Consider the following 22853-nt stretch of genomic DNA (forward strand, 5'->3'; position numbering starts at 1 on the left):
CTGCTCCCAGCCCCACAGGTACGAAAATATTGCACTTCTTAATGTGACGACGTACCAAATATTGATTAGAACATTGGAATAGAAAAGAAAATGCTTATTTTGCATGACAAGAGAAAATAAACAAACTTCGTACAAGTGTTACTTTCACAATGACATAATTGATATTCAGATTAACATTAATGACGCATCTTTCTATAAAATGATTGTTGTATACAGGCACTGGTTCGCCAGCACCCACAACTGCTGCGACTTCTCCAGTTCCAAGCACCATAGGTACGTGGATATTGCACTTCTAAATGTGACGACGTATACCAAATATTGATTAGGACATTGAAATAGAGATAAAGGTTAATTTGCATGACAAGAGAAAATAACCGGCAAACAAACTTTGTTAAAATGTTACATTCACAATAAAATAATTGATATTCAAATTAATATTAATGACGCATTTTTCCGTAAAATGATTGTTGTATACAGGCACTGGTTCGCCAGCACCCACAACTGCTGGGACTACTCCAACAGGTACGTTGATAGTGAACTTTTTGACATTTTTGATTTGACATGTTTCCACAACTTACTAAAATACCAAATGTTTCAAGTAGGATGTACCTGCTAATCATTTCAACAACAAAAAAAAAGAAGCTAATCCATGTGACTTCTGAACCATCAATAGGGGAATATCTTTTCAATATTTTTTACAACGACCTGGAGAATTAAAGGACTGCACTGGATATGCGTGGACTATTTTAAAGAAATTGCTGCCAACAGCATATTTTGTTATGAATGATTCATTATTTTTGGGTTGTTTTTTTTTTACGCCGTAATTACTATTATGTGCACAGGCACAGCTTATCTATTCTATTTTTTTTTAAACAGGCACAGCTTCGCCAGCGCCAACAACTGCTGCAACTCCAGGTCCCATTTTGCATTACAAACTTTAGAGGAATAAACGACATTCGGACAAGTGTTACTTTCACAATGACATAATTGATATTTAGATTAACATTGATGACGCATCTTTCTATAAAATGATTGTTGTATACAGGCACAGCTTCGCCAGCACCAACGACTCTTGCAACTAGTCAAGCTCCGAGCACTACAGGTTCGTAAATATTGCAGTCCAAAAAATTATTCATGATTAGAATGTAGAAATTGGGGAAATCTTTCTTTCAGGAAAAGTGAAATAATGAAAATTTGCTTAATCATTGCGTACATGTACAGGGACAAAGCTGATGTTTAACTTTTGAGTATAGGGAAAGAATGTACACGAACAAAGGTATGCCTGAACGCTCAACATGACGTGGTATCGAAAAACCTCTTGTAAAGCACAGTGTGCGGGTATGCAGACAGGCGAAGAAATGTGATCTTCAAAACGGGAATGTTATCTGACATTTGTACCTTCAAAAAGGACGGTACCATTTTTTTTTCAGTCTACACAACAAACATCTTTTGCTTACAAAATGACTAATATTGTATGTTTTTTCTCCTTTAATGAACCACCTTGCAATCTCATCGGATTTTATAATGCACTTTCCATACAAATTAATGATTGTTCTAAATATGACGGCATACCAAGTCCTGATTAGGACATTGAAATAGAGATAAAGATTAATTTGCATGACAAGGGAAAATAAACAAACTTCGTACAAGTGTTACTTTCACAAAGACATAATTGATATTTAGATTATCATTAATGACGGATCTTTCTATAAAATGATTGCTATATACAGGCACTGGTTCGCCAGCACCAACAACTGCTGCGACTTCTCCAGTTCCAAGCACCACAGGTACGTGGATATTGCACTTCTAAATGTGACGACGTATACCAAATATTGATTAGGACATTGAAATAGAGATGAAGATTAATTTGCATGACAAGAGAAAATAACCGGCAAACAAACTTTGTTAAGATGTTACATTCACAATAAAATAATTGATATTCAAATTAATATTAATGACGCATTTTTCCGTAAAATGATTGTTGTATACAGGCACTGGTTCGCCAGCACCCACAACTGCTGGGACTACTCCAACAGGTACGTTGATAGTGAACTTTTTGACATTTTTGATTTGACATGTTTCCACAACTTACTAAAATACCAAATGTTTCAAGTAGGATGTACCTGCTAATCATTTCAACAAAAAAAAAGAAGCTAATCCATGTGACTTCTGAAGCATCAATAGGGGAATATCTTTTCAATATTTTTTACAACGACCTGGAGAATTAAAGGACTGCACTGGATATGCGTGGACTATTTTAAAGAAATTGCTGCCAACAGCATATTTTGTTATGAATGATTTATTATTTTTGGGTTGTTTTTTTTTTTTTACGCCGTAATTACTATTATGTGCACAGGCACAGCTTATCTATTCTATTTTTTTTTAAACAGGCACAGCTTCGCCAGCGCCAACAACTGCTGCAACTCCAGGTCCCATTTTGCATTACAAACTTTAGAGGAATAAACGACATTCGGACAAGTGTTACTTTCACAATGACATAATTGATATTTAGATTAACATTGATGACGCATCTTTCTATAAAATGATTGTTGTATACAGGCACAGCTTCGCCAGCACCAACGACTCTTGCAACTAGTCAAGCTCCGAGCACTACAGGTTCGTAAATATTGCAGTCCAAAAAATTATTCATGATTAGAATGTAGAAATTGGGGAAATCTCTCTTTCAGGAAAAGTGAAATAATGAAAATTTGCTTAATCATTGCGTACATGTACAGGGACAAAGCTGATGTTTAACTTTTGAGTATAGGGAAAGAATGTACACGAACAAAGGTATGCCTGAACGCTCAACATGACGTGGTATCGAAAAACCTCTTGTAAAGCACAGTGTGCGGGTATGCAGACAGGCGAAGAAATGTGATCTTCAAAACGGGAATGTTATCTGACATTTGTACCTTCAAAAAGGACGGTACTATTTTTTTTTTCAGTCTACACAACAAACATCTTTTGCTTACAAAATGACTAATATTGTATGTTTTTTCTCCTTTAATGAACCACCTTGCAATCTCATCGGATTTTATAATGCACTTTCCATACAAATTAATGATTGTTCTAAATATGACGGCATACCAAGTCCTGATTAGGACATTGAAATAGAGATAAAGATTAATTTGCATGACAACTGAAAATAAACAAACTTCGTACAAGTGTTACTTTCACAAAGACATAATTGATATTTAGATTATCATTAATGACGGATCTTTCTATAAAATGATTGCTATATACAGGCACTGGTTCGCCAGCACCAACAACTGCTGCGACTTCTCCAGTTCCAAGCACCACAGGTACGTGGATATTGCACTTCTAAATGTGACGACGTATACCAAATATTGATTAGGACATTGAAATAGAGATGAAGATTAATTTGCATGACAAGAGAAAATAACCGGCAAACAAACTTTGTTAAAATGTTACATTCACAATAAAATAATTGATATTCAAATTAATATTAATGACGCATTTTTCCGTAAAATGATTGTTGTATACAGGCACTGGTTCGCCAGCACCCACAACTGCTGGGACTACTCCAACAGGTACGTTGATAGTGAACTTTTTGACATTTTTCATTTTACATGTTTCCACAACTTACTAAAATACCAAATGTTTCAAGTAGGATGTACCTACTAATCATTTCAACAACAAAAAAAGAAGCTAATCCATGTGACTTCTGAACCATCAATAGGGGAATATCTTTTCAATATTTTTTACAACGACCTGGAGAATTAAAGGACTGCACTGGATATGCGTGGACTATTTTAAAGAAATTGCTGCCAACAGCATATTTTGTTATGAATGATTTATTATTTTTGGGTTGTTTTTTTCTACGCCGTAATTACTGTTATGTGCACAGGCACAGCTTATCTATTCTATTTTTTTTAAACAGGCACAGCTTCGCCAGCGCCAACAACTGCTGCAACTCCAGGTCCCAGCACCGCAGGTACCTGGAAATATTGCATTTCTAGATACAACAACCTTAAAACCAAATCTTTACTAGAACAATAGAAGGTAAAAATAAATAAGAAAGAAACGGCAATATCGATATATTTTTTAGATGATAGAATTTATTGATTTCTCGAAGCAACATTATTAGGATGGATGAAGTACATAATTATTACTTCAACACCATATAAATCCATTTCTTTGGTACACACAATTTAAACACTTTTCTGTGTTTTTTTTTTTCATTCTTTCCAAATATTCAAGTAACTCCCTACAAGCAAAAAAAAAAATACAATAAAGGGATATACTATGGTTATAATGTTTTCTACCATCAATGCACATTACATAAACTTATTATAAATGTTATGTTATCATCCGACGGATATCATGCCGAAAACTAAATATCTTAGTACTAGTAGTATCTTACTATAGTATCAGCCGAAGACTATTTATAATATGTTTATTTCTATCATGCGTGCAAGGGTACACAATAATGCAGACAAATGGCTGCACCTAACCAAAAGTGATTTGCCAGATTATGACCAGACCGACTCCGTAGTGCACACAAAAATATATTTTCATTATCATAATTATTCATAATTATTGAATAAGTGAAACTTTGCTTTCGTGTAAAAATGAATGACAAACGTACTAAGCTTTGTCCACTTATCGATATTTATACGGTAATAACAAACTTAGATATCGATATTTATACTAACATCGATTAATCATCTTTCTGTGAAAGGATTGCTGTACAAAGGCACTGCTTGGCCAATTCACAAACAATTGTTGCAACTACTCAGTTCCAGGAACCAAGCTACTACTGATCATTCAAAGACAACAAATCTATGTGATTCTTATACCATCCAAAACTCGTTTTAATATTTCTTAAACCTTGAAAAAAAAAATTGCAGAAAATTTGATTTTCTATTCACAGCAATAGCTGACAAAGTAGACTCCCAATTGTTTGAACATCAACGATTTTTCTCTTTTTGCACTAATTGTTGCCTTGTGCACACGCACAGCTTCCCCGCCACCAACAACTCGTGCAACTACTTCAGCTTTAAAAATCATCCAAAACATTCAAAAATGTTGTTTTACTGTTTCTTAAACCTTGTAAAAAGTCGCAGAAAAAAATCGATTTACTATTCGCAGTAATCGCTTACAAGTATGCTCCTATGTTTGAACATCAACGATTTTTTTCTTTTTGCATTAATTGTTCAAGTTCAAGTTCAAAATATTCATTCGTTTTTTCCACAATATATAAACATGAATCTAAGTTTCTTGAGTGACATAAACAATGCATGTAAATTTGTACAGAGAAAACAACAATGATAGAAAAAAACTTACAGTAGCCATACATTGCAATAGCTGATTAGGTGAAATAATTGTCAATATGCATTGTGTGACAAAACGGAGGGACACACTAAAAAGACAGTGCTTGTAGAGTGCTGGCCCCTCTTGTATATTAAAAGCTCGGTGCAAAGATTGATTGAAAACAGCAACAAAGCAGCACAAAGAGTTTGGCACAAAAAGTTTAGCAGCCCACTAGGAGGCAGACGGACAAACAGTTACACACAAAACAACAACAAACAAAATAAAGAGCATAAGACAAGACTGGGACAGCAACAAGACTACTTGTAGAAAAAAAAAACTGACTTGACGTCACGAGAGGAAACAAAGACTATAGCGTGACAAAGAGGTAACAGAAAAGACAGGAATATGCAAACAGAGGTCTTCGGAGGTTTAAGGAAGAAAGAGAAGAAGAAAAAGAAGAAAAAAAAGAATATACAACAAACCCTTAAACTGCGAAGTATAGGATAAAGAAGATTTCATCATAATCAAAGCTTAAGCAACAGTAACAATGATAAAAAGAACGGCAATGACGGGTAACAAAATAAGCCTATATATAGCTTATAAGCCTAGATATAGGATTGTAAAAGTTTGATTGTGAAAGGAAGATTGTAATTGTTGCCTTGTACACAGGTACAGCTTCCCCGCCACCAACAACTCCTGCAACTTCTTCAGTTCCTACCACCACAGGTACGAAATTATTGCACTTCTAAATGTGACAACATGCCAAATCTTGATTAGGACATCGGAAAAGATTAAAGGCTTATTTTGCGTGACAAGAGGAATAAACAAAAACTTCGTGCAAGTGTTACTTTCACAATGAGAGAATTGATGATACTTTTTTAGATTTACATCAGTGACACATCTTTCTATAAAATGATTGTTGGACACGGGCACTGGTTCGCCAGCTCCAACAACTGCTGGGATGACTCCAGCAGGTAGGTGGACTTTGTGATTAAATGTTTCATAACTTACTTAAGTACGAAATGATCCAAATAGGATGCACCAGCTAATCATTCAAAAAGAACAAATCCACGTGACTTCTGAACCATTTGAGGGCAATTCATTTTCAATATTTCTTACAACAACGTGGAGAATTAAAGGATTGCACTAGAAATTCATGCAATATTCTGGAGCAGTTGCTGACAATTGCATATTTTTGCTACCAACAATTTTCTTTTACGCCATGATTACTGCTATGTATACAGGCACAGCTCCGCCAGCACCAACGACTCCTGCAAGGGTCATAGTGATTTTGATTGCTTTTTTTTCTGACCCGGCTCCTTAGGGAAGCTCAACAGGGAAAGCCTGACACTATGTTTTGTTGTGTTCTGCTTGGTTTATTTGTTTCTCTGTTATCACTTGTATATTTTTTTTTGCTAATGCCGAATAAATAACAATAATAATAATAATAACAATGATAATAATAATAAATGAAAGAAAGATATTGTTTAGAGGGGTGAAGGTTCAGATGCGAGTTTCTTCACTTTGTCTCCCTCTACAAATTCAATTTGTTAAGATCGCAACTGCTGATCTGTAAATTGACAAACATGTCTGACATGTTTATTAATTTACAGATCAGCAGTTGCGATCTTAACAAATTTAATTTGTAGAGGGAGACAAAGTGAAGAAACTCGCATCTGAATGATAATAATGTAAGAAAAGAATGTACAAGGGTATGTCTGAACGCTCAACAACATGTGGTATCGAAAAAAAAAAAAAAACCTCTTGTAAAGTACAATGTGCAGCTATGCAGACAGGCGAAGAAATATGATCTTTAAAACGGGAATGTTATCTGACATTTGTACATTCAAAAAACACTGTACTATTTCCAGTCTATACGCAGCAAACATTCATTTGCTTACAAAATAGCGAATATTGTTATCAACGAATTCTCTCATAATGCAATGACCGTTGTTATTCATTTGCTTACAAAATGGCGAACATTGTGTGTTTTCTCTCCTTTAATGAACCACCTTGCAATCTCATCTGTTTTCATGATACACTTTCAGTAAAAAAAAAAAAATAATGATAACGATTGTTGTACGCAGTCACTGCTTGGCCAACACCAGAAACTGCTGCAACTACGCCAGTTACAGGCACAGGTTCGTTGATACTGGACTTTCTGATACGAAAGTTTACAATAATTGTCAAACATAAATAGTAGTTTTAAAAAGACATATCCACGGGGTGCTATTGATATTAATGGTAACCACAATTGACGAAAATGGCTTATAGATATTATATAATATAGGCGAGTAACTGAATGAGAACAAAACCATGTTATTTCTGTACCATGAGGAACAGAAACGACTTGTAATGGTATTTGCACATAGAAAGGACTGCAGTAAATTCTATTCTTAATACCAAAGTATTTAGTAAGAAGTATTCCTTTCAATCAGTTAAACCTCTTTGTATGCAATGGTTGTTGTCGGGTCTTCCTAGGCAAACTTCAGCCACCACCAACTGCTGCAACGTGCATGTATTAACCGTTTCAAAAATATCAACATTACACTGTAATTATGCTGAAAAAAAAAAATTCAAACGGTCGTTTTACTTTTTAAGTATTCGTCCTCCCACGCACCAATTTATGTCATGCCCACGCCCACAGGTTCGGCCGCACCGACAGTTCATACCACTACTCCAGTTCCAAAAACGACAGGTGAGTAGGCATTGTACTTTCCAAACACCAGAAAGGGTTATGAAGGACTGAATGAAAGACGCAGATTCTCCATTGCCTGCCACAACTAATTCATGAAAATAAATCAACATGTTTCTTGTACTGTCAAGTGATTTTTTTTTATTTTCAGTACATAATGAGAAGTGAAGGTGTACTGTAAGTTTGTTTTATTATGCTTGTCTTCTAATGTTTCATCTTATCGTAAATAAATTTCATGCCATCCACACATAATTACAGCTTCTCCTGCACCCACGACTGCCGCAACTACTCCAGTTCATAGCACGGAAGGTACATATTCATTAGACTTGTGAATATGATATGAGATCATGCCCATGAACCTGACGACGAGGTTGAGATTAGGCGCGCTGTTTGGTAGGGGGGGGGGATTAAAAAACACCAACAGTAATGATGGAGAATGGTAAAGCACTGTTAATACCGAAGGTTGATAAAACAATAACAACAGCAACAACAACGACAAAACAGCAACAGAAAAGCACTCGTATTTGCACAATAGGCCTGTATATAAATCTAATTACGTGTAATGAACGTGCATATGTACACTTGCAAACAATAATGAACCGTTGCATTGTTACTATACTTATTCCATATCTAGTTCCGATATGCTACTTTGTTGGAGAGCTCATCTGCGGAACCGACATCGTCGGAGTGGATGTTTACAGCGCTAACACGATGCCAGATGGAAATGTCGTCTCCAGCCTAGACGGTGTAGGGGTAGCGCAGCCCGCCAGCGCCTTCACCTCGGAGTTCAGCACCACGGTGGTCCTGGCTGCTCTGCGAATCGAGGTCTTGCAAGATCTCCGAGCGCAGGAGTCTGTCGGATTCGAGTTGCACTATAAACGTGAGGGTGGAGCCTGGCAAGTAGTGACGGATGCCGGTACAGACACGGTAAGTATTGAGCTGAATCGACAACTAATGCACTAAGGAGTAAAGATTTATGTTGTTACATGGATAATTATGATGATATGGATTTTTTTTTTGTAGAGAAAAATAATGGATTAGGTAAACCAGTTCGTAATTAGCTCTTGTGCAGATTTCCCAAATATCAGCATCGTACCTTTTGAGGTCTGAACATCAGTGCATTTTGCTTTGGATCGTTACCACGTATCATTTCTTCTTTTTTTTTTCTTCTTCTTCTTCTTCTTTTAAAGGTGACAGAGTTTCTGATACCTCCGGATACCATGTCGGGAGATACTCTGGAGTTCAATGTATCAAATCTGCTGCCACCAGATGTAACGGATGTCAAAATACAGTTCACCAGGTCCGGTCAATTCGGCGACTTCAGGTTCGAGCCAACTTTCGAGTACTGCGTTACAATCGGTAAGTTCCGTTCGGTGACAGCTTCATCAGTTGTCAATGGAGATCTCAACTGCAGTAGCCCAACACACATGGTTGATGTTTCATGTGCACTGAACTACGCATTGTGTAGATTTCAGAGCTTCATCGAATCTCAAAATTAAGGACATATTGTTGGAAGGTTCTGTGGCAAATCAGTCAGGTGACATAAGCATGATAAAAATGTTCACGTGGAGATTCATCGGGTCAGATTTGGCTTTCAGCTGGACACCTTTCTAAGCACATGGCTTGTCTTGTTAGAGCAGATGGCAATAAATTGTGAAAATATGAAATGTTTTGAATATTAAAGATAGAGCATACATTTCAACAGTGTCATAGCTTAATGGGATATGCGCCATTTTTAAACATTAAGTATTTTAACAGCAAAATGAAACCTAACCGATGATATCTCACTTATAACATAACAAGGAATAATTAACAAGCTATGATTAAAAATATCCCATATTGTCTTATTATTTCTTGGTTTTTTTTAGCAGTTTTGATCACAAAATAATATCTCAAATTAACAAGAATGGAGTTAACTCGTTTTGTGATTAAAACTCTTCATTAACAAATTTGTTTTGCAAGAACTTGTGGATATTATTCATATACATGCTCTACACCTTGATAATTTTATATCTGAATAACTACGATTAAGGGCGCAACCAAATTCTTAATAATGGTGTCTAATGGAAAAGCTGGTTTGTTCAAGTCACTGTATAAGACATGTTTTTATGCCCTCTACTTCGTATTTCGTAGTCACGAAAACCGCTTGTATAAGGATTTTTTTGTTGAATAGTTCTTGAGATATTGTCATAACCAGTAGGTTTTCATTGAGGCAGTTAATCTTTACATTAACTTTATTTCCTCTCCTTTATAGGCCTGTCTTTAGTGTCTCCGTTTGGACATTTTTAAGGAGGGTTTCTAAAGAGTCATTTCCAATAAGCCTTCGAGTTTACAAACCTGTAACCGTACAGGTCTGTGAACGTACATGCTTGTCAGCCTATGAATGTTCCACTATTCACATGAAAACGTGAAATTTTTAAATCGAAATGTCGCATATTTCCTTCTTAAACAATTTTCTTTTTTCCCTTTTATAAACCTACAGATGAGTGTCTTCCGAGTCAAAGGGGTAAGTTGCTGATAAAGGATGGAGTCATAGCGGAACGCAGAAACAAAAGAAATTAATGACACCATAGCAGCATAATTTCTAATGACATTTCGGTTGATAAACTAAGTCTTCACTTGCATGTGGATCATATTGTGTTTCATGATGTTCGTGTGGATTGTTTGTGCTTTTAATTTTGATAAAAAATAATAGTCATATTGTCATACATGATTCAAACATATATTTATGTTGTGTGTTCTATTATGTTATATCTTCAAATTGTGCACAAACCAATGCCGATGCTATTTTCCCTCACTTCTTCCTGACCAGGCTGTAAGGTGAACGGGAACTTCTACTTGGTGAGATACTGTCAGGGTTTTTCCGCTGTCTTTGCAAAATGTGTGTGTGTGTGTGTGTGTGTGTTTTGTTTTTAACTGTGTACACAGTGGTTTCGGTTACTCTTAATTGATATGTTTTGGATGTAAAAGGAGTTATTATTCAGCAGGAATGTCATGTATGTCAAGCCGCATGGGATGATGAAAAAAAAAAAGGTGGAGGGACCCGAGATTGAGGAGGGCGGTGGTTAATGGAGATGTTTGATGGTGTGACGGACGCAGCCATAATTAGAATACGAAGATCGATTATGTAAAGCAGGTTAAAGTATGTTGAACGAGACATTAAAATCAAGAAAATCATATAAAAGAAGGTATCAAAGCAGAGGGAAATGTCTCCTTAAACAGATTTTTAATGTGACTTATCAAAAAGATATTCGCGCCACTAAGAAATCGCGAGTTAAAACTGACTGATTTACTTCACCGATTTTCGCTCCGGAACAGCCGTCTTTTTCGAGCCCTAAAATATGACGTCATGAAATGAACAAAACCCTTTCCGAGTGCAGCTGGACATCGAGGCCGCCATTCATAAAGCACGTATTTTTTGGTGAGCGGATGCAATATCTGGCCTGTCTTTCTCGGCTGAGACATTAAAACGTCCAATTTTTACATTATATTTTACGGAAAGACTGAGTTTCACATCGAGAGTGAATTAAGTGATGGCAGTGCCAATGACACTAATAGTGACAGTGGCAAAGTTGGAGTGGTAGAAGAAATGAGGGAAGGCGACGGATATGGAAGGCTGTTACTGACATAATTCGCTGGGGCATACGTATGCAACTGCCTTTAGCAAACGTTTCCCAATCAGCGAGTGTTGTTTGGCAAGCGTTTGTACGGGGTTTAGCAAACGTTTGGGGTGCTGTTCGTTATTCCGAAGGTTCGTTATTCCCAAGGTTCGTTGATCCGAAACACGCAAATTTCCTATACCTAGAGGTTCGTTAATCCGAAAATGAAAAAGGGTTCGTTAATCCGAACATTTGTGGCGTTATTCCGAAGGTTTGTTATTCCGAAGGTTCGTTGATCCGAAAATATAATAGGGTTCGCTATTCCGAAGGCCCGTTAATCCGAAAATGAAATAGGGTTCGGTTCTCCGAAGGTTCGTTAATCCGAAAATGAAATAAGGTTCGGTATTCCGAAGGTTCGTTAATCCGAAAATGAAATAAGAGTCGCTATTCCGAAGGTTCGCTGATTCGAAAATAAAATAGGGTCCGTTATTCCGAAGGTTTCTTAATCCGAATCTATGATAAGGTTCGTTATTCCGAAGGTTCGTTGAACCGAAAATGAAATAGGGTCCGTTATTCCGAAGGTTCGTTTATCCGAAAATGAAATAAGGCACGTTAATCCGAAAATGAAATAAGATTCGTTAATCCGAAATTGAAATGAGGCTCGTTAATCCGAAATTGAAATAAAGCTAGTTAATCCGAAAATGAAATGAGGCTCGTTAATCCGAAAATGAAATGAGGCTCGTAATTCCGAAAATGAAATAAACTCACTGTGATGATAAAATAAGTTGTCGTAATCAGGAAAACAACACTCGCTGATTGGTCAATTAGCAAACGTTTGCTAAAGGCAGTTGCATACGTATGCCCGTTTCCATACGTATGCCCCAAACGAATTATGTCCGCAACGGCCTTCCATAGACGGAGACCACTGTGGATGGAGTGCGCAGCACAGCGCATCAGCGTCGGGCTGATTCGTTCATATCATGACTTCATAATTTTGGTCACCAAAACATCGCCTTCAGATCGGGTACAGGTGGTCTAAAAAGGGTCTCAAAACACCATCTCTCCATCGTTCTAGAAACGTTTTTACTTTCTGAAAGTTAATTATTCATATTTCTAGAGACTTAAGCCTTCCAGAAATGTATAAATCACCTTGTTTATGAATATCGTCCTTTTTTTTTTTCTCGTTCACCATACTTTTTTCTAAGTTTCAGTCAAGGTAGACCACGTCATTACAGGGAAGTTATGTAGCGTATAGCTCTCAATCGTATCTTTAAATGGTCCTTATGTATTGGGCGGAATTGGCCAGGGACAACGTCCGAATCCAATGACGAACTGGGATTGACTTCTTTTTCGAAATTTTCGAAGAACAAGTGTACTTGTATGAATATGTTTCATTCATGAGTGCGGAGAATGGCAGGCAGGAAAACCGTGGCTGGATCCGATCCTCGGTCAGTTTTCCCCTGAGGTTACTTCTGATATTCTATGTACCAGCGTGCAACATCACCAACATTAACATGGGGAAATGTGAAGACCAATAACAAGCGGTTTCTGATTATATATTCTTAGTTTGATGAGCAGATACCGAGCCCCGACGGCAGGGGTTGCGTTGAGATGACGTGTTCGGCAGACGATGGTTTCCTGGTTCAACAAGTCAGTTGCAATACCAACTGTGACGTGAGTGATTTTTTTTTTCCCTAGCGCTTACAACGCGTTATTTTTGTCCCCGCCGAACGAGTTCGAGCAGTGGACTATGAAACGGGCTCCGTACGTGTGTGTGTCCCTGTGTCCGTCCGTGTGTGTGTGTGTGTGTGTGTGCGTCCGTGTGTGATTAAAATGTTCAAATTGCTACTTCTCTGTCATTTGTGAGCCAATTTTGATTCTGTTTGCTTTATATGATAGCACAACATGGGAGCTATGAAACTTCTACACAGATTTCAGTTGTGACCTTTGACCTTGACCTTTGACCTATATTTTGCTACAAAATACTACTCCTTCGCCATTTCTAACCCGATTTCGATTCCGTTTGCTTTATGTGATGGCACTAGGTGAGGGCTTCACAACTTCTACACAGAATTTTGACCTTTGACTTCTTTGACCTTTGACCTTGATTTTCGACCTACATCATACATTTTGCTATGCTACTGCTTCGCCATTTCTAACCCGATTTCGATTCCGTTTGCTTTATGTGATGGCACTAGGTGAGGGCTTCAAAACTTCTACACAGAATTTTGACCTTTGACTTCTTTGACCTTTGACCTTGATTTCTGACCTGTATTGTACATTTTGCTACAAAATGCTACTCCTTCGCCATTTCTAACCCGATTTCGATTCCGTTTGCTTTATGTGATGGCACTAGGTGAGGGCTTCAAAACTTCTACACAGAATTTTGACATTTGACCTATTTGACCTTTGACCTTGATTTTTTACCTATATTGTACACTGGCTACAAAATGCTACTCCGCCATTTCTAACCCGATTTCGATTCCGTTTGCTTCATGTGATGGCACTAGGTGAGGGATTCAAACCTTCTAAACAGAATTTTGACCTTTGACTTCGTTGACCTTTGACCTTGATTTTTTGACCTGTGTTGTGTATTTTGCTACAAAATGCTACTCCTTCGCCATTTATAACCCGATTTCGATTCCGTTTGCTTTATGTGATGGCACTAGGTGAGGCCTTCAAAACTTCAACACAGAAATTTGACCTTTGACTTGTTTGACCTTTGACCTTGATTTTTGACCTACACTTTATTGTACATTGGCTACAAAATGATACTCCTTCGCCATTTATAACCCGATTTCGATTCCGTTTGCTTTATGTGATGGCACTAGGGGAGGGCTTCAAAACTTCTACACAGAATTTTGACCTTCGACTTCTTTGACCTTTGACCTTGATTTTTTACCTGTATTGTACATTTTGCTACAAAATGCTACTTCCGGCGGGGACATATATTACGCACCGCGTAATTTCTGCTTTTCCTTGTTTTTATTATTATAGGACGTTTTTCTTGGGAAGATTAAGAATAAAAGTGATAATCAAGCAGTAATCAAGTAGATTGTTGATAAACAAATAAAAACAAAATCCTTTGAACTACTACGAGATGATAAACTTTAAATGTGTGCTTTAGTATTATGTGCTTTAATTTTAGTGCAAGAATTATGTTGATAAAGAATAAGGAATATTGTTTTTCTTCAAAAAACAACAACAAACAAACATTAACCACGGCTCGTATCTTTTGTCATACAGGGTAACCTGATCTACGTTGAGGACCAGTGTTGCCCACGATGTGGTAAGAACTTCCCGCTGTGTCTCTGACGGAGAAATATGGAAACAATGGAACTTATAAAAAGAATCATAACCAATGAATCGATAATGGAGCTCAGCGCATTAGAAATAAATGGCTGACTACAATTTTATTACTATCTCTGCACACGTTTTCGTCAACTTATACGATAAAGCAACAAGTAACGTTACAATGGAATAATCAAAATAGTGACTGCTATCGATGCCAATAGCAGTGAAATTACTTACAATATACGACTCCTCATATACTCACGATCACAGGATATCGTGAATAGTTTGGTACCCGGAAAATAACATTAGTTTGTATTGTTTCGCAAGAGAGAGTAAATCATGGATTTGGGGCCATCTACGTGGAAAAGACAGCAGCATATTGTTCACCAGAGTGTCTGCAGGGATATGGCGTCATAGGACACCGTCTTGTTCACTTTTTTTTTTGTCTGTTTCATTTTGAGAGCAATGACAAGAACAGTATGCCTCAGATGGGAATATACGTACAACTGTTAGACCTCTTTACTAGGCCTATATTATTTTTTTTCACTTCAGTTTGAATGTATCATTGTAATCATTTTGTCATGTTGTTTTCTACGACAGCTCTGAATTATATGACTTAATACTGTAAAAGTGGTTTCTTTCTTGGTGGTTTTATTTATGCGCTTTTCGCACTTTGAGGTTGAACCGCGAATTTAACATCATGGGAAAATGTTTTGAACTCGCCGCTTGTTACAACGCTATTGCGCACATGCACACACGAAGATTCGTATTGATGGCGATACCGTGCAATGTAGGTACAAGCATGTTGTAAAATAAAGAACTCGAGACACGGGATTTCAGGTAAGCCTGCATTTAATTCTAATTTCTATTTGATAAATAAAAGAATAATTGGATTATAGTTTGGGTTTTCATGTGCAAACTAAAACAGTGTTTGTCGACTGTGAATTCACAGATTTTGCCGACCGCGAATTTAAACACACGCGAAAACGTCGGCACTGATAGAAACCGCGAAAGTATCTGTACGCGAAAGAAACCACTTTTACAGGAGTAGTCATGTTTTGTTAAAAATACATATATATATTTGCTGCTATGTACTATTTGGCACCGATAGCAGTCACTATTAATGATTAATCCATTGTAACGTTACTTGTTGCTTTATCGTATAAGTTGACGAATACGTGTGCAGAGAGTAATATACTGATAATTGCAGTCACCCAATCATGTGTATGCATATAAAGAGCTCTTCTATCATAAATTACAGCAAATAGAAAGACACTGTCAAAGCGGTATCATTTCTCCTCCTTTCTTCGATGTTCTCATTTTGTCTTTGTATAACAAATTATGTGTTTTTTTTGTTTATGTTTGTTTGTTTATTTTGAAAAATGAGCACTTGATAAAGGTGCCCCCCCCCCCCATAAACTCTGTACATTTTACGTTTTACAGAGGCCCTACCAGTATCGCAGCCAACGACTTCGTGTGGAGTCTCCTACACGGAGAAAATCGTAACGAAGGGCAGGTGTCGTTCCACCCAACCTGTTCGCGTCGGGACCTGCACGGGGACGTGCGAATCATCGGAGGACGAGAATGGCGTCGTAGACTGTCGGTGCTGCAGAGTCTTGCAGACAACCTTCCAAGCCGTTGAAATGGAGTGCCGCGACTTCAACAAGGTTTATACACCAAGCCGCCCGCTGTCCGTCGAATTCGTATCGCGGTGCATGTGCATCAAATGCGAAAAAGAAGCTACAATTAACCTTGCGTAAAAATTAAATTACCGATCGTCTCTTGACATGGTTGACAAGATTTCCCTCCGACGCGCATGCCCTTACACTCATCAATTCATACTCTCTGTTTTACTTCCGATATGTCATGTTTTGCTTTCCCATGTGTTTATATAATATGTGTATGTCTATTGTTTTTTCTCGATTTATACTTATTACTTGAGAATAATCTCAACTCAAAGCCGGCTAAGCAATTACAGGAGCAAATTATATATTCAAGGTTTATTTTGAACACCTTATACAGTGTTGGTCACTTGTAGACTTGCATCAATTGGTTTTCGGTGTGTTTATACAATCATGTTGATTATTTCAATGTTTGTTGCGATGTCTCATTGTACAAGGTTTCATTATTGTATTCTCTAAATACAACCCTTTCCATTTAAGCAAAGTATTACTAATCATGTACATCTATAATAAACTATACAAGTAAACGTATATTGGACGTAGTCACCCTTTGATAAATTGCTTTTAACAATAATTTGTGTATTTCTCAAGTCTGACTAAATACCTTGGTATACTTTGTACTGTGACGTTATCATGAAGGCATCGTCACAAGAAGAAGAGGAGAAGAAGAAGTCATAAGAAAGATGTCTGGTTGTCATTAGGAAAGAAGTGTCTTGCCGTGTATGTGTCCTAACTTTCCTACAAAATTAAGTGCTTTCCAGAGATCATCATGCACAGCTTCTCTTTCGATCTTGTCTTATCTTATGTGTTTCTTACTGACTCTTAGTTTCTTTGAGGTACACACACACTCACACACACATGCATACACACTCTCTCTCTCTTTCTCTCACGCATGCATATCATGGCTCGATAGTAATTTTTCTTCATCACGTTCTCATCTTTTCCCACAGAAATCAAAATAAAAAATACTAAAAAATGATTTGAACAGCATAAGAAGCAACGATAGTATGACAAAGTGCGTCAAATACCACTAATTGTGACTACGAACTAAATCAAATCATACTATTACACATTTCAGTGATTATAAACTTTGATAATTATCATAAACCTTGATAACTGTGTGAAAATTGCAAGTATAATTGTGACTGAGGAATTCAAATGTCACCCGAAATTATTTAAAGCTTTATATCCTGTAGTACATTGTATTAAATTTAGCCATTAAAAAATCAACAATTTCAATGACACCATAATAATATAATTCATGAAACTATGATATCATCATTTGGGGATATGCTTACAGTATCTTTGTTGGAAATATAAACGTAAGATACGATATTCAAAGATGGCCATGATGAGTTTGGCCGTGGAATAGACAATTCAGCTCGGTTGACAGACGTTTCAATTAAGTTGAGTTCTGCCGTACATACTATCTGCAGAAATGGATACAGTTGTGAAGCACTGAGCCACGATCTAATTCCCATTTTCTGAGTGAGAAAAACATAAAAGCAATCTACGCACTCAAAGATTTTTGGTGGGCAAATCGGGTCACCGAAACATAAAAGTGGAGGCCCGACACATCACTTTCTTAAATGAATGGTACATTCCTTACGTACAGACCTAAAACTCTCTCAAGCGGGGGATTGGCAAATTTAGTATTTAATCTTTTTTAGTATGGTAACATACTTCAACCTCTTCTTTTCTTATTCTGTACCTAGCTTTGCCATACAATGTACAATATGTACTGTTGGGTTTTAATGATTAGTAATGAGCAGTGTTAACGTTATTGCTTCGTGTTTACGTAGTATCTATTTTTTCAGTTTGTTCCCTATTTTGTTTGTCATCTTCACTTTTATTTTAAAAACGACCGTTTATTTGCAATATTTTTACCCTTAAGGGTTATTCTCTTTGACCTTATGGTTATTACACTTTGACCCAATGCCTATAACATTTTGTGTGTACGTTATCACGTTTCACTGTTTCCGTCCGATGTTTCACTATAGTCTTATATAATGGTGTTCATTGTCAATATTGCTCAAATCAAACAATTTGCGATGGTTTATCATGTCATAAGACTCTCATGTAAAGCTGGTTCCTTGATTTAACTCGGTGTAACTCGTGATGGAAAGTTTTGCTTTAAAAGGTCAGCCCTTTAAATACTGTACACTTTGTGATCTTGCAGACTTCAAATTAAACTTTTTTTTTCTGTTCAAGCATCAATATTTTGTGTTTTCAGATCGCTTTTTTATTTCGCTGAGTTTGATTTAAAACTTGCCTTCATCTTAGACCACCTGGGAAACATGCATTCCAGCGAAATAGTGTAACCATACCGTAATCAGTGTTATTGATTCACAAACAAAATTCCAAAAAGAATTCAAACAGCTAAGGTATAATCTGTCACCGCGTTCCCCCTATAAATCGGAAACAAAGCGCGTGCATCAAAGCAAACGCAATTGGTACACAATAAACAACTCGGGGTACCTAATGTTTGAATTTTCAACTTCGGGGTTGTCAGTGTCCCTTACTCAAATGACAGTTATCTAATTATCTACGTCTGATTCAGTGATAATTTTTACCATGAAGAGAACAATATCATAAGTTCTTTGGTTCAACGAGAATATATCAATCTTTCCATGCGCCTGCCTTTTATATACGTTGTTAAATGGGGAGCAAAAGCTTATTAATGATATACACTCTTATCAAGCGCTCAATCTACCTAAAAAGATACCCATGGCTCTTTACTATTGGACAACAAAATGAAAACGCGAAGCCTTTTTCGAATCATATCTGGGTTTCGTCTTTTCTTTTTGCCTTGATTCATTAAATCACTCAAACATTACATCCTTAAATGGAATATCATCAAATATTCCCAAAAAAAGCGAAACCGGTCAACCTAGTCAAATTTGGATTTTCTATATTTTCAGAAAGGGCTATTCTTCTGCGTTATTCTTCAGTTTGGGATTATGAACCGAATGGGAAAGTGGATTTTCAGCAGGTTTTCTACATTTTTTTTTTTTTTTTTTGGTAGAGTATAGTATGATCAGGTATGTCTTAGAGACCCCTGTTTCGTTCGTGAAAATCCTTTGCTCCTTTTCCATTTTCAACTGAGTCGAATAACTTTTGAACAGATATGCTACTGCTTTGAACGTTTACATTAATCATGGACAGAATGTTTTGATAGAACATGCTCAACTCAGTTTATTGTTGCTGTTTCGGTGGTTTACATCCGTTTGTTGTCCCATCGGGCAGATAGCATGGCTTAGCAATGCTTAGTAAAGATTAAGCGTTTGAATAGACCCTGTACTTAAGAGCCTCTTTTCTCAGTTTACACTTTTACAGAGTGTGTGCTTTCCTTCCAATATTTGAATAGATTAGGAGAGTCCATTTGAATCGAGTTTTACATCATTTCAAAGCTTACGTCTGCTCTTTCAGAATCTGTTCTTACCTAAAAGTCCATGTCTGGTGAATTTGTGTTTTTTGGTCATAGTTCAGGGTCATATAGAAATACCAATTGAACAAAAAAATTTAGTGAAATGAGAATTGGAAAAAAAAAACTTTCTACTGCAATGGAATAATTATACTTGACACATGTGTTTCTTTGACTGCCATGCGTTGCTGACTTATGCACTTTGCTGCTTTGGATTTTGCAGTGGATTTCTTGTGTCGTCATTTTTGTTTTCCCCCGAAATGCCGATAAGACAAACCTTAAACCCTTTAATTTAAGGACGACATGGAAAACACTGACCGATTGACCTCCTTCGAGTAGATTTGAATTTCATTCTTAGCCAATAAAGACCAACCTTCAGATATTTTCAACGGTTCTATCACATTTGTTCCTAAGAAAATTACTCCAACAGAATATCTGAACGCTAAGCCAAGCATAATTTTCACCCACGAACATAAGTCTAACCCCAAGCCTAATTCTCACATCAAACTAAACATAAATCCTATCACAACCCTAACCCTTGGAAAAGAAGACCGGAGCGATTGTCGCAGGAGTAAATGCCGTATCACCATTGTCAACATTTTTCCGCGGGTTTTGGCCAGGAGACCAGGCGGGGTTATGTGTCTCCTTTGGAGACCTGATTTCTGTGCTATATGTACATGATTCAACATGCTGGCTATCTCACGCAAGCCCCCAGGCTCTTCTAACTCTTTCTATGCACACCAATACGTTCGTACTCACTTTGCCCACTATTATACATTCCTAAGAAAAAAAAAAAAGAAATCGTCATAATAATCTATTATTAAGGTTCTAGAGGAGAGATTGGATGCCGTACATAATCTGCCCCACCCCCATGACACATGACATCGAGAAAGCGAGAAAAGAGAGAAAGAAGTGAATAGGTATGAATACAGTTATGGATCCAGAGGGGGGGGGGGGGGGGGGCGCAACCGGGCGCACGCCCCCTTTATTTTTCGTTAAAAACCAAACAAATAAAAAGAAAAAATAAATGAAACCCGGAAGTGGCACCAGAAATATTAGCTGCGCCCCCCTCCCTTTACAAAATTCCTAGATCCGCCCCTGGAATATGCAAGGTTGCTGTTAAAGCCAATGGTCTTGTGATGACATTTGTAATAAAGACTGATCTTCATTTTCTTTCTTCTTCAAGCTCGCCATGTACAATACCTTTCTAAAGTTTCTTTGCTCTCCCATCTGTGTTTGTTTTCTTTATAGGAAGCATGGCATAATTTCTACGTGAATTAATAAATGCTGGCAAAGTTGTGTTTCTGTAGCTCATTTCACCTCTCACTGTGGACGGGGAAAAAAAAGAAGAAATTCAAGATATTCAAATTGGAAAGGTTTAAATAAATAGTCACTGCATAAAGAGTCACTATTTTTAACCGTTATTGTCCAATGAATATGGAAAAACATAGCTACTAACGCACATATTACTCGCTAATTATCCCGTTATCATGAACTTGCACTCAGTGTCCTACCCCTCTCCCATTATCAGCAACAATCAGAAAATAGTTGTGAAAGAACATTTACATAACTCCCGTTACCTGTTTTTCTTTCTTTCTCTTCCAGTTTGGAACGGTTCGGAAGTGAAGTTACGTGCCATCCAAAACATCTGTCGATATTCTCGTTCTACACTTCATTGTTTTTTTTGCCCTGTGAAATGTTTTTATCAGGGAGTGGCACAAATTAGCAATATAAATAGTATCGATCGTATTGATCCAATTATGCTTCCAGCTGTGCTCATGATAGCTGGTAAATACGGGAGACTGTCCTGATATCACTCAGATTGCACGAGTGTGCAGTATTCTTCGCCTTCCGTTTTTACGCAATTTTACTTAGTATTCTTAGCCTTCTGTTTATGTAATTTCACATATGTATTATAAGTGAGAGCGCATAAAGCGGAAGGCTAAGAATTCTGCATACTTGTGCAATCTGTATCAGAATATTACGCAGCATTATTGAGTAATATACATACAGAAAAGAACAATAACATGCATTTGTCAAAAGTGCATGTTAACAACATGGAAGATTTGCTTATTTCCGTTAACTGTGTTGTTTTAAGTCATTTGTTCATACACACACACACACACACACACACACACACACACACACACACACATTAAAGGGGAGCCCAAAGGGTGTGTGGTGAAATGAGTGAGCTGTTCTATAAAGACTTCAGCATTTTTTTAGTTCGTTTTTTTTTTTTTAAGATTAATACATTGTTATTGCTATGATAGTGCAGGAAAACACACAAATACACACAAACTCTAAAGCACAGACATGAGAAACTTACGTAAACAAAATGTATGTTTGTATTGTCTCTCTCTCTCCCTCCCTCTCTCTCTCTCTCTCTCTCTCTTTCTCTATAACTATATTTATGTAAATGTGCGGAGTACATAAATACATATTTGTATGAACAGTATAGCTATACTTCTGGGTAATGTAGTCTTATACGAATAATTTATGAGTTGTGAGTGCATAGGGCACGAATATCGCACGAGGCGCGAGATAAGCCACTGGTCTATTCAACAAGGCGCGTAGCGCCGCGTTGAATAGACCAGTGGCGAATCTCGCGCCGAGTGCGGTATTACGTGCCCCAATGCACGAACAAAATCATAAATTATTCGTTTTATACAACACCTTGTCCACATTCACAGTACTAAATTAGTGACCGCTAACTCAGAAAGGCCCAAAAATAAATGTAACAATTAGACCGAGAATTGTAAACCACCCTGTGTACTGCTTTCAAACACTCGTCATGATTCGACCACACAGTCACAGGAATCACAAACTCCGCAGGGTCTATACCCATTCTACGCTAACGTTAGATCGAGTTTAATAGGCCTGAC

At 37.2% G+C, this 22853-nt stretch overlaps 1 protein-coding gene across 1 annotated transcript; it reads left to right on the forward strand.

Moving 5' to 3' along the window:
* The first annotated feature begins 199 nt into the window (after positions 1-199).
* On the forward strand, positions 200-18307 carry LOC139708334 (uncharacterized). The gene is made up of 19 exons (XM_071620295.1): positions 200-257; positions 478-522; positions 1046-1102; positions 1731-1787; positions 1992-2036; positions 2560-2616; positions 3246-3302; positions 3507-3551; positions 3902-3955; positions 5944-6000; positions 7362-7415; positions 7922-7972; positions 8604-8896; positions 9160-9382; positions 10452-10475; positions 10782-10810; positions 13135-13242; positions 14815-14857; positions 16306-18307. The coding sequence occupies exons 1-19, from the start codon at positions 200-202 to the stop codon at positions 16620-16622; spliced, it is 1674 nt and encodes a 557-aa protein (XP_071476396.1). The 3' UTR covers positions 16623-18307.
* The last annotated feature ends 4546 nt before the right edge of the window (positions 18308-22853 follow it).

Source organism: Diadema antillarum, unplaced genomic scaffold (assembly GCF_040938485.1).
Source record: "Diadema antillarum isolate AM-2024a unplaced genomic scaffold, OU_Dant_1.0 seq00001325_RagTag, whole genome shotgun sequence".
Classification (NCBI taxonomy): Eukaryota; Metazoa; Echinodermata; class Echinoidea; order Diadematoida; family Diadematidae; genus Diadema; species Diadema antillarum.